Source organism: Trachypithecus francoisi, unplaced genomic scaffold (assembly GCF_009764315.1).
Source record: "Trachypithecus francoisi isolate TF-2019V2 unplaced genomic scaffold, Tfra_2.0 Contig00484, whole genome shotgun sequence".
Taxonomy (NCBI): Eukaryota; Metazoa; Chordata; class Mammalia; order Primates; family Cercopithecidae; genus Trachypithecus; species Trachypithecus francoisi.
In genome coordinates this window covers 54,703-67,910 of record NW_022680671.1, presented here as the reverse complement: position 1 = coordinate 67,910, position 13,208 = coordinate 54,703, and the positions used below count along the sequence as shown (strand labels likewise).

Below are 13,208 nucleotides of genomic sequence, written 5' to 3'. Positions count from 1 at the left end.
TTTGCCTGGGTATCAGCAGCAGAGGTTGCCGACGATAGAATATTGCTGAACAGCGAGTGTACCTGTCTGATACTTCCTTTGGAAGTTTCCTCTCAGGGGTGACTCCACCCTGTGAGGTGTGGGGTGTCAGACTGCCCCTAGTGGGGGATGTCTCCCAGCTAGGCTACTCAAGGGTCAGGGACCCACTTGAGCAGGCAGTCTGTCCGTTCTCAGATCTCAACCTCCGCGTTGGGAGATCCATGGCTCTCCCCAAAGCTGTCAGACAGAGTCGTTCGCGTCTGCACCGGCCCCCGCTCCTTCCCCTATTGGACTTCAGCTGTGCGCTGTCCCCAGAGGTAGAATCTACAGAGACAGGCAGGCTTCCTTGAGCTGCTGTGAGCTCCACCCAGTTCAAGCTTCCCAGTGGCTTTGTTTACCTACTTAAGCCTCAGCAATGGCGGGCGCCCCTCCCCCAGCCTCGCTGCTGCCCTGCAGATAGATCGCGGCAGACAGCTGTGTTAGCAGTGAGGGAGGCTCCGTGGGCGTGGGACCCTCCCGGCCAGGTGTGGGATATATTCTCCTGGTGTGCCTGTTTCCTTAAAGCGCAGTATTAGGGTGGGAGTTACCCGATTTTCCAGGTGTTGTGTGTCTCAGTTCCCCTGGCTAGGAAAACGGATTTCAAATGTTTTTTTTTTTTGTTTTCAAGTTTATCCCTTTTATTTTATTTATTTTTATTTTATTTATTTATTTATTTTTTTATTATATTTTAAGTTCTGGGTACATGTGCAGAATGTGCAGTTTTGTTACATAGGTATACATGTGCCATGGTGATTTGCTGCACCCATCAACCCATTACCTACATTAGTTATTTCTTCTAATGTTATCCCTCCCCTAGCCCCCTGCCCCACAACAGGCCCCAGTGTGTGATGTTCTCCTCCCTGTGTCCATGTGTTCTCATTGTTCAACTCCTACTTATGAGTGAGAACATGTGGTATTTGGTTTTCTGCTCTTGTGATAATTTGCTCAGAATGATGGTTTCCAGCTTTATCCATGTCCCTGCAAAGGACATGAACTCATCCTTTTTTATGGCTACATAGTATTCCATGGTATATATGTGCCACATTTTCTTTATCCAGTCTATTATTGATGGACGTTTGGGTTGGTTCCAAGTCTTTGCTATTGTGAATAGTGCTGCAATAAACATACGTGTGCATGAGTCTCTATAGCAGAATGATTTATAATCTTTTGGATATATGCCTAGTAATAGAATTGCTGACTTAAACAGTATTTCTAGTTCTAGATCCTTGACTTAAAGCTAGAATTTACATTCAAAAGGGAAGCAGAGCATAAAAGTTTGGAAAATTTGCAGCCTGGCCATGTGGTAGAAAAGACCATTTTTAGCAGAATAATTCAATCAGCCTGTGGAGCAACCACACACTGGATGTTTTTGCCTAAATATAAAGGGGCCAAGTGCTGACAGCCAAGGCAATGGGAGAAAGACCTCAAAAGCATTTCAGAGACCATCACAGCAGGCCTTTTTCTTTTCTTTTCTTTTTTTCCTTTTTGAGACGGAGTTTCACTCTCATTGCCCAGGCTAGAGTGCAATGGAACAATCTCGGCTCACCACAATCTCCGCCTCCCGGGTTCAAGTGATTCTCCTGCCTCAGCCTCCCAAGTAGCTGGGATGACAGGCATGCGCCACCATGACCGGCTAATTTTGTATTTTTAATAGAGACGAGTTTTCTCCATGTTGGTCAGGCTGGTCTCAAACTCCTGACCTCAGATGACCTTGCCTGCCTCAGCCTAACAAAGTGCTGAGATTACAGGCGTGAGCCACTGTGCCCGGCCTAGCAGGCCTTTTTCTTTCTTCCCCTGAGACCTAGATGGACTTAATTATTTTGTGGGCCAGTCCTAGGGCCCCACTGTCCTGTGCAGTCTCCAGATACTGCTCCCCACATCTTAGCCACTGCAACCCCTGGAGACTTTGGACTTTCGCGTTAATGCTAGAGTGAGTTCAGACATTTGGAGACTTGGGTAGGCATGACTGCATTTTGCAATGTGAGAAGGACAAGAGATTTCGGAGGGGCCAGGGTGGAATGATACAGTTTGGATATTTGTCCCAACCCAAATCTCATGTTGCATTGTAATTTCCAGTTCTGGAGGTGGGACTTGGTGGGAGGTGTTTGCATCATGAAGGCATATTACTCATGGCTTGGTGTCTTTGTGATAGACTTCTTGTGAGATCTGGTCATTTAAATGTGCATGGTACCTCATCCCAACTCTGTCTCTCTCTCTCTCTCTCTTACTTCCTTTATTGCCATGTGATGTGCCTGCTCTACCTTTGCCTTCCACCAAGACTGGAAGCTTCCTGAGGCTTCTCCAGAAGCAGATGCCACTATGCTTCCTGTATCACCTGCAGAACCGTGAGCAACTAAATCTTTTTCTTATAAACTACTCAGCTTCAGGTATTTAAAGCAGTGAAAGAACAGCTTAACGTAGGTATTATGGCCATTTTATGATATTGATTATTTCAATCCATGACCCATGGAATGCTTTTCCTTTTTTTTTTTTTCTTGATCATCTGATTTCTTTCAGCAGTGTTTTGTAGCTTTCCTCTTCAGTTTGCTGTATGCCTAGGCACTTCAATTTCATGTAGCTGCTGTAAATGGGAGAGTGTTCTTTATTTGACTCTCAGCCTGAATGTTATTGGTGTATAGAAATGCTACTAATTTTTGTACATTGATTTTGTATTCTGAAACTTTCCAGTTGTTTATCAACTAAAAGCCTGAAAAGTATAATAACAAGGTCTGAAATTGAGTCAGTAATGAAAATAGCAACCAAAACAAGCCCTGGACCAGATGGATTTACAGCCAAATTCAATCAGATATTAAAAGAAGAACTGGGACCAATCCTAATGAAACTATATCAAAGATAGTTGCAAAGGACGCTCCTTTCTTTCTTTCTTTCTTTTTTTTTTTATTATACTTTAAGTTCTGGGATACATGTGCAGAGCATGCAGGTTTGTTACATAGGTATACACGTGCCATGATAGTCTGCTGCACCATCAACCCATCATCTACATTAAGTATTTCTCCTAATGCTATCCCTCCCCTAGCCCCTCACCCCCCAATAGGCCCCAGTGTGTAATGTTCCCCTCCCCATGTCCATGTGTTCTTATTGTTCAACTCCCACTTGTGAGTGAGAACATGCAGTGTTTGATTTTTCTATTCTTGTGTTAGTTTGCTGAGAATTATAGTTTCCAGCTTCATCCATGCCCCTGCAAAGGACATGAACTCATCCTTTTTTATGGCTGCATCATATTCCATAGTGTATATGTGCCACATTTTCTTATCCAGTCTATTACTGATGGGCATTTGGGTTGATTCCAAGTCTTTGCTATTGTGAACAGTGCCGCAGTAAACATGCATGTGCCTATGCCTTTATAGCAGAATGATTTATAATCCTTTGGGTATATACCCAGGTATGGGATTGCTGAGTCAAATGATATTTTCTGGTTATAGATCCTTGAGGAATCTCCACACTCTTCCACAATGGTTGAATGAATTTACACTCCCACCACAGTGTAAAAGCATTCCTATTTCTCCACATCCTCTCCAGCATCTGTTGTTTCCTGACTTTTTGATGATCGCCATTCCAACTGACATGAGATGGTATCTCACTGTGGTTTTGGTTTGCGTTTCTCTAATTACCAGTGATGATGAGCTTTTTTTCATATGTTTGTTGACTGCTTAAATGTCTTCTTTTGAGAAGTTTCTGTTCATATCCTTTTTCCACTTTTTGATGGGGTTTTTTGTTCTTTTCTTGTAAATTTGTTTAAGTTCTTTGTAAATTCTGAATATTAGCCCTTTGTCAGATGGATAGATTGCAAAAATTTTCTCCCAGTCTGTAGGTTGCCTGTTCACTCTGATGATAGTTTCTTTTGCTGTGCAGAAGCTCTTTAGTTTAATTAGATCCCATTTGTCAATTTTGGCTTTTATTGCCATTGCTTTTGGTATTTTAGTCATGACGTCTTTGTTCATGCCTATGTTCTGAATGGTATTGCCTAGGTTTTCTTCTAGGATTTTTATGATTTTAGATTTTATGCTTAAGTCTTTAATCCATCTTGAGTTAATTTTTGTATAAGGCATAAGGAAGGGGTCCAGTTTCAGTTTTCTGCATATGGCTAGCCCATTTTCCCAACACCATTTATTAAATAGGGAATCCTTTCCCCATTTCTTGTTTTTGTCAGGTTTGTCAAAGATCAGGTGGTTGTAGATGTGTGGCATTGTTTCTGAGGCCTCAATTTTGTTCTATTGCACTATATATCTGTTTTGGTATCAGTACCATGCTGTTTTGGTTATTGTAGCCTTATAGTGTAGTTTGAAGTCAGGTAGCATGATACCTTCAGCTTTGTTCTTTTTGCTTAAGATTGTCTTGGCTATGTGGACTCTTTTTTGGTTCATTATGAAATTTAAAGTAGTTTTTTTCCAGTTCTGTGAAGAAAGTCAATGGTAGCTTGATGGGGATAGCATTGAACCTATAAATTACTTTGGGCAGTATGGCCATTTTCACAATATTGATTCTTCCTATCCATGAACATGGAATGTGTTTTCATTTGTTTTGTGTCCTCCTTTATTTCTTTGAGCAGTGGTTTGCAGTTGTCCTTGAAGAGGTCCTTCACATCCCTTGTAAGTTGGATTCCTAGGTACTGTATTCTCTTTGAAGCAATTCTGAATGAGAGTTCATTCATGATTTGGCTTTCTGTTTGTCTGTTATTGGTGTATATGAATGCTTGTGATTTTTGCACATTGATTTTGTATACTGAGACTTTGTTGAAGTTGCTTATCAGCTTAAGGAGATTTTGGGCTGAGACAGTGGGGTTTTCTAAATAAACAATCATGTCATCTACAAACAGGAACAATTTGACTTCCTCTTTTCCTAATTGAATATGCTTTATTTCTTTCTTTTGCCTGATTGCCCTGGCCAGAACCTCCAATACTATGTTGAATAGCAATGGTGACAGAGGACATCCACAAAAGGGCTCCTTTCTAACTCATCTTACGAAGCCAGCATCAACCTGATACCAAAATCTGGCAGACACAATGAGAAAAGAAAACATCCAGCCAATATCCCTGATGAATATAGATGCAGAAGTGCTTAACAAAATACTAGCAAGCTGAATCCAGCAACACATCAAAAAGTTAATTCACCATCCCAAGTAGGCTTTATTCCTGAGATCCAAGGCTCATTTAACATATGCAAATCACTGAATGTGATTCACCACATAAACAGATTTAAAAGCAAAATCCATATGATCATATCAATAGATATGAAAAAGGCTTTTGATGAAATCCAACTTCCCATCATGGTAAAAACCCTCAACAGACTAGACATCAAAGGAACACATCTCAAAATAATGACAGCCATCTGTGTCAAACTCAGCACAAGCATCATAATGAATGGACAAAAGCTGAAATTATTTCCTTTGACAGCCAGAACAAGAAAAGAATGCTCACTCTTATTACTCTCATTTAACATAATACAAGAAGTGCTAGCCAGAGCAATCAGGCAAGAGAAAGAAAGAAAAGACATCCAAGTAGGAAAAGAAGAAGTCAAACTATCTCTCTTTGCTGAAGATATGATTGTATACCTGGAAAATGCTAAAAACTCCACTCATATGTTCCTGCATGCTGTCAGTTTTGTCCATTAGTATTTATAGCATATAAATTGCAGTTGTTTTAAATTATCAGTCTTAAAATTCTTCAACCTGATTGGTTGATGTTTACCTTTTAGTATGCCTTGCAATTTTTGCTTGATGCACTGTATATAACAAACTGCTGTAAATAAGGCTTTGGTAATGTGATGATAAGATGTTGGGGGTGGGAATTGTTCTATAGTCCTATGGTTAGATTTTGTTATTTTGGTGAACCTGTGCCTCTGCACTGTGAACTTCACGAATACTTTTTGTAACCCACATCCTCTTTTTAGGTGAAACATCATGAGTTGAGAGGGCTGGAGTTAGATATTTTTCTGCTGTCACCTAGGATGATAAATTTGATTGGAGTTGGGTATTTCCTTTGATTTAGTCCAGTTGATTCTTATAAAACCCAGCAAGTTAGGCTCTGGTTACATAGCTTCTCCTGAGAGCACAATATACTGCGAAGAACAGAATGCTCTGTGGTATTTCAAAATTGTTTCTCCACCCGCTGCCCTTTCCCCCGTTTCCAAAAGCAGAAGGGTGGATTTTCTCTGAAATTCATTCAGAAAGCCTGGTGGATTTCCAGACAATAAAATACACAAAAGTATGTGGGGGGGATGGGGGGACTGATTATCAAGTCCCCCTGAAGTGTTTACTCTCAGACTTGTCCACAATGAACCTTCAGCAATTCATCAATTACAGTCCAGGTTTTTCTGTCCCAGAGCCTGTTCCCATAGAGGTTTCTGCTTCTGCATACAAGATCTGTTTTTTTGTATCTGTCTCTCTCTCTCTCTCCAATTTTGGGAGCATGGGTTTATCCTGTACCTCTTCTTTCTTGAAGATCTAAGAAGTGTTAGAGATGTTGATTTTTCATTTTATTCAGCTTTTTACTTGTTGTTTGGAAGGAGTGGTGATTTCTGAGCTTTTTATCTGCTGCTTTGGAAACTGAGAGTTCCCTGTTATTTGTTTCTTGCTACAATTTTCAAAAAGGTTTTTGTTGGTAAACTGTACGGGGTAGATGTTACCTCTGCTTCTGAAAGTAAACCTGTACTGTGGGCTTCTTCTATAACCTTTGCAGTCTCTGGATTGCATGCCAGAAGCTGTCTCACCACCACGAAGTTCTTCTAAACTAATCACTTGGGAAGGGAGAAAGTACAGAAGGAAAGCAACTTATTTCTAAGAAAATGGTACAGAATTTCCTCACATGTTTTTTACTGACATCTTACTGTACAAAATGTAATGGCCTCACATAACTCCAAGGGAGACTAGGGCATTTGGATTTTATCTTGGAGGTCATGTGCCCAGCAAAAAAGATAATAGATATTAGAGGACAAATAGCACTCTGCCATAATGTGATTCAGATTTTGACCAATTTGGTTGACCAAAAAATAAAGAAATCAGCAGAATTTATGTATCCACTAAGTTCTTACAGTGTATTACACTATTTTAGGCTTTGGGGTGCAATAATATGATAGCATTAGGTAGTAGACCTTTACATACCCCAAACAGAAAATATAGATTTTATTCAACTGTACATGGGAATGTTTACAAAAATGATCATGTATTAGACACAAATAAAAGCTTAATATTTTAAAAAACTGAGTGCATAGTTCATGTTCTTTAATTACATCCCAACAAAAATAGAAGTAAATATGTAAAACATAACAAAAACATGTTAGAAATTAAGCACATTTTTCAAAAAAGAGAAAATAAAAAATATGGAGAAACGGCTTAAAAGGACACTTCATGGCATGGCTAAAGAGAAACAGAGCAATACTCTTTTATTTAAAGTCGAAGGACTCACATTTAAACCTAGTATTTCTGTTAAGAAATAAGAAAAACACACCGGGCATGGTCGCTCATGCCTGTAATCCCAGCAGTTTGGGAGGCCAAAGTGAGCAGATCACCTGAGGTTGGGAGTTTGAGACCAGCCTGACCGACATGGAAAAACCCTGTCTCTACTAAAAATACAAAATTAGCCGGGTGTAGTAGTGCATGCCTGTAATACCAGCTACTCAGGAGGCTGAGGCAGGAGAATAGCTTGAACCTGGGAGGTGGAGGTTGCGGTGAGTCAAGGTTGAGTCATTATACTCCAGCTTGGGCAGCAAGAGCGAAACTCTGTCTCAGAAAAAAAAAGAAGAAGAAAGAAGAAAAAGAAAATAAAAACACTTGTCTTAAAATATTTTAAAATGTTATTTACAATGAAAAACTGAGGAAATAGTAAAACCAATAAAAGAAATCAACATAACCAAAAGGTGAACTTTTAGAAATACAAATGAAAGAAATGACTCTCAATTTTCAGTAAGTGAAAAAGAAACCAAGTGAAACTACAATATTAGTAATGAAAAATAACCACAACTACAGAAGAGATTGAAAAAAGAATACATCATGCAATTTTTGCCAATCAATTTAAGGACCAAGAGGAAAGAATATTTTTGAATGAAATTTAAAAGCAGATAAAAAGCAACTCTAGGAGTGTTAAGCTTGAATAGATGAATTATCATATCAGAAAGGTGATTATCAGCTAATGTTATACAAGCAATAAGATCATTTTCATAGCTGAGTTCTAGCTAACCTTTACAGAGCATATTATTAAATTTTAATGAGTTTAAAAATAATTCCAGACCACAGGGAGCCAGAATGGAACTCTGAATGGTTCATTTTTATTAATTTAGCAAAGCATTAATACTAAACCCTCATTAAATGGTACAAAATATTACATATGAATGGAAATGGAAAAACATCTAGATAATGTATTTGCAAAGACAATTCACTAAACACAAGAAAAATACACCCTAAGCAAATAAATGCAATAATAAAAGAGATTCATTCTCAGAAAACTCAATGATTAGGGTCCCCATTTTAAAAGAGAAAAGCATTAAGATCATCTCAATAGATGATGAAAGAAAAATAATTGATAGATATTTCTAAGAAAAACTATACTAGAAATAGAATTGAATGACTTTAAACAAACACTATTTTCAAAAAAATAGTAATGTAATTCTAAAATGGCAAAATACTAGTACTATTTCAATTTATATTGGGAACCAGAGGCATGCTCACTATTTATATTAATATACAAGAGTAAAGAAATGTAAGTAAATAACAAAATAAAGGAAATTGAAGTAAATGGTATATAATCTTGAAATATGATAAAATCATCTTCCTTGTAAATCATATTGTTCACATAGAAAACCAGATATCAATGGAGACAAGCGGAAGGGTGGACCACATACCCCATGCCCAGCCCTTTCTATATCCTGAACCTTGTGAGCTGCTGCTGGTGGAGAAAGCACTCCCCCAACTCTCCCAGCTCATGGTAAATCTCTTCCTGTCTGGTTTCTAGCCTGTGGCTGCCATAGGTGTGGACCCTGGACATTGCAGGGACAGCTCCTCCCCACTTTTCTGTGGTGGCCCTTGGCTCTTGCTGCTGCCACTTCTGCTTTCTGGGACTGGGACTCAGATTTATGCTACACCTTACTCCATCCCAGTCCCTAGTAAACAGCATTGGATTTGTTTGTATTTGTTAAAAACAAGCTGTGGCATAGCCATTAGCACCTGTGTTAGGGAAACAGCACACAAGCAAGAAGCTTACAGCCTCAGTGGCAAGCACTTCATCATATCAAAGATGGAGAACTCTTGTAGTCATTTGTCATGCCTTCTGCAGACAAAAGATACCAAAAAGTTGCAAAGATCTGTCCATCTTGTAGATAAGGCCACTAATAAGCCAAAAATCTGTCAACAGCAACCACAATGTGTCCAATATGCCCCATATGACTGTTAAGGTTGAGGACAAAGGAAATGGAATTAAGACAGTTACAGTCAACATAGTTGACATTGCAAAGGGCCCAATTGGCCTCCTGTGCATCCCACCAAATATTTTGTTTGTAAGTTAGAAGCACAAGTCCTGTGGTGGCAAGAATGACCATTACATTATCAGAGGATCTCATGAGGCAAATAAACTGCAGGACATGTTGGATGGATTCATTTAAAAACGTGTTCTCAGTCCAGAGTGAGAATCCTGAAATGCATCTGCACATCAACCCAAAGAAGCAAAGCATAGGTAATTTTTGTAAAGCCAGTTTCTATAGAGACATGCTTCATACATATCATAAACTCTGCACATTTATTCTCAAAAATCCATCTGAAAATAGTGAGTGGTACAGAAGAGAAAGAACAGTAAAAGAAAAATAGAAAGAGCAGCTCTTCCCGCCATCTTGGTTCCCGTGGAGGCCTGCTGGGAACGGGACTTCTAAAAGGAACTATGTCTGGAAGGCTGTGGTCCAAGGCCATTTTTGCCAGCTATAAGCAGGGTCTGTGGAACCAAAGGGAGCACACAGCTCTTCTTAAAATTGAAGGTGTTTATGCCCGAGATGAAACAGAATTCTATTTGGGCAAGAGATGCGCTTATGTATACAAAGCAAAGAACAACACAGTGACTCCAGGTGGCAAACCAAATAAAACCAGAGTCATCTGGGGAAAGGTAACTCAGGCCCATGGAAACAGTGGCATGGTTCCTGCCAAATTCCGAAGCAATCTTCCTGCTAAGGCCATTGGACACAGAATCCGAGTGATGCTGTACCCCTCAAGGATTTAAACTAACGAAAAATCAATAAATAAATGTGGATTTGTCAAAAAAAAAAAAAAAAAGAAAGAAAGAAAAATAGAAAGAGCAGTAACAAGGCAATGACTCCATACCCAGCAGTGAGAAAGCACCATCACCACCACCACCAGATGAAGTGAATCCTCTTTGTATGCTGTGGAAGAAGATGAAAGGGGTAACTGGGGGTGGATACGACTGAGGAAGCTCAAAGGTATAGAACAGATAAAATCAGTGATCATGCACGTGTTCTTTCAGTGATGATTTCGAAAGAACTTTTGAGGAGCAGATCAATATCCTATTTGATTTTTTTTTTTTAAGAAAAAGAAGAAGGTGTTATTGACTCATCTGATAAAGAAAGTGTTTCTGATGCATAAAGACTGGATGTAAAAGCCATGGGCCCTTTTATTCTGACCAAAGTTCTTTTTCTTGACATTAGAGAACAAATTAAGAAGCACAGACACCATTTCCCATGATTTTTCACAAGAAAACTCAATGGTACCTTCTTCATGGTTTAGAGTCTGTAGTAAGATTGCTTCTAGCTTGGCTCATCTCCAAGATTTCACATATATTGAAAGAGATGTAAGATGTGGACCTTTTTGAAAAAGAGGTTATCATTGGCTGTTCAGGAAAGGACTCTGAAATATGTCTGAAACGAACGTGACATAGAATAGGGAGTAGAGCAAGATAGTGAAAGAGAAGGTTCCACTGATTGTCTCCCCTGCAAGGATACCAATTTAACAACTATCTACACGTAAGAGGCACTGAAGAGGTAGAAAAAAAAAACTGTCTTGAATAGCCGATGCCACTCCTAACCCATTCCCCGGCAGTGGCAACATGGTGCAGAGAGCATTTCTGTGCACTGGGGAGAGGGAGTGTAAATCAACTGTTAGGCATTGAACTAAGTGCTGTCTTGTTATAGCAGAAAGGAAAACCAGACCAAACTCAACTGACACCACAGAGGGAGCATATAAACTAGCTAAAGGGTAATTGCCATTCCCAGCACTTGGAACTTGAGTTCCTGCAAGTCTTGCCACTGCAGGCTAAAGTCCTCTGGGGTTCTAAATAAACTTGAAATGCAGTCTAGGCCACAAGGACTGCAACTACCAGCTGAGTGCTTAGGTTAAGGATGAGTATCAGGCCATTTAGCATTCATCATAAGCTGACTAAAAAGCCCTTAGGCCTTAAGGGGTCATGAGCAGTGATCTGGCAGTAATCCCCATGGAACTGTGGTGGCAGTGGCTGTGGGGTGTGGCTCCTCTGCTTTTGGAAAGGGTGGGCAGTATACAAAAACCTGCATTTTGTGGTTGAGTGCCAGCTCAGCTGCAGTACAGTAGAACACTTCTAAGTTTTTGAACTCTAGTCCCTGGTTTCTGATTGGCACCTCTGGACCCACCCAGTGTCTGGGGGAACTTGCCACCCTGAAGAGAAGGACACAGGCCTAGCTGGATTTGCTGCCTACTATATGTAGAGTCCTAGGGCCTCTAGCAGAAATAAGCAGTAGCCAGGGAGTGGTTACAGCAGGCCTTGCATGGGACCCAGTGCTATCCTGGCCTCAAGTCTGACCAGCAGAGTCATAATGGCGATGGACACAGGGGTGCTTGTCTCACTCCGCCTCCAGCTTCAGGTGGCTCAAAATACAGAAATACACTCCACTTGTTTGTTTGGAAGAAAGTAAGCAAGGAAAACAAGTGTCTCTGCCTGATAATCCACTGAATTCATCCAGATCTTGTCCAAGACCATCAAGGTGGTACCTATGTGAGTCTGTGAGAACCACAGGATTACTGACCTTAGGGTATGACCTAAGGCAGAAATAGATGGCATAGATGACAACACTCAAGTCTTTCCAAATATCTGTAAAGCCTTCCCAGGAAGAATGGGTACAGCAAACCCAGACTGCAAAGACTCCAATAAATACCCAATTCTTCAATGTGCAGACACAGATGAACATCCACAAGTAACAAGACCATGCAGGAAAACATGACCTCATCAAATGAAGTACATAAGGCACCAGGGACTGATTCTAGAAAGAGAGAAAGTGACCTTTCAGACACAGAATTCAAAATAGCTGTTTTAAGGGAACTCACAGAAGATCAAGATAACACAGATAAGAAATTAAGAATTCTGTCAGATACATTGAAAAGAGAGATTGAAATAAAAGAATTGAGCAGAAAGTCTGGAGCTGAAAAAAGCATGCTGGAGAATGGATCATAATCTTTTAATAGCAGAATTGATCAAGCAGAAGAAATAGTGAACTTGAAGACAGGCTATTTGAAAACACACAGGCAGAGGAAACAGAAATAAAAAAATTAAAAACAATGAAGCACACCTGTAGGATCTATAGAAAATAGCCTCAAAAGGGCAAATCTAAGAGTTATTGGCCTTAAAGAGGAGGTAGAGAAAGAGATAAGGGTAGTAGAGAGTTTATTCAAAGGGATGATAACAGATAATTTTCCAAACCCAGAGAGATATATCAATAGCCAGATACAAGAAGGCTATAGAACACCAAACAGATTTAAACCAAAGAAGACTAGTTCAAGACATTTAACCATCAAATTCCCAAAGATCAAAGATTTAAAAAAAAAAAAAAAAGGATCCTAAAAGAAGCAAGAGAAAAGAAATAGCATACATTGGCGCTCCAGTAGGTCTGGTAGCAAACTTCTCAGTGGAAATTCTTGCAGGCCAAGAGAAGAGTGGCATGGCTTATTTAAAGTGCTAAAGCAAAAAAAATTTATCTTAGAGTAGTATATCTGGCAAAAATACTCTTCAGACATGAAGGAAATAAAAACACTTTTCCAGACAACGAAAAGCTAAGGGATTTCATCAATACCAGACCTGTTCTTCAAGAAATGCTAAAGGCAGTACTTCAATCAGAAAGAAAAGCATGTTGGCAAGCAATAAGAAGTCATCTTTGGGTAGAAAACTTATTGG

At 39.7% G+C, this 13,208-nt stretch overlaps 1 protein-coding gene and 1 pseudogene across 1 annotated transcript; both read left to right on the top strand.

Moving 5' to 3' along the window:
* Positions 1-9,877: 9,877 nt before the first annotated feature.
* On the top strand, positions 9,878-10,309 carry LOC117084416 (60S ribosomal protein L35a-like). Its single transcript, XM_033213094.1, has one exon. The coding sequence runs from the start codon at positions 9,942-9,944 to the stop codon at positions 10,272-10,274; it is 333 nt and encodes a 110-aa protein (XP_033068985.1). The 5' UTR covers positions 9,878-9,941; the 3' UTR covers positions 10,275-10,309.
* A 47-nt stretch (positions 10,310-10,356) lies between these two features.
* On the top strand, positions 10,357-10,941 carry LOC117084415 (annotated as a pseudogene).
* The last annotated feature ends 2,267 nt before the right edge of the window (positions 10,942-13,208 follow it).

Excerpts from the sequence above, each read along its gene's own strand:
- LOC117084416 (XM_033213094.1), top strand. The coding sequence starts at position 9,942 with ATGTCTGGAAGGCTGTGGTCCAAGGCCATTTTTGCCAGCTATAAGCAG.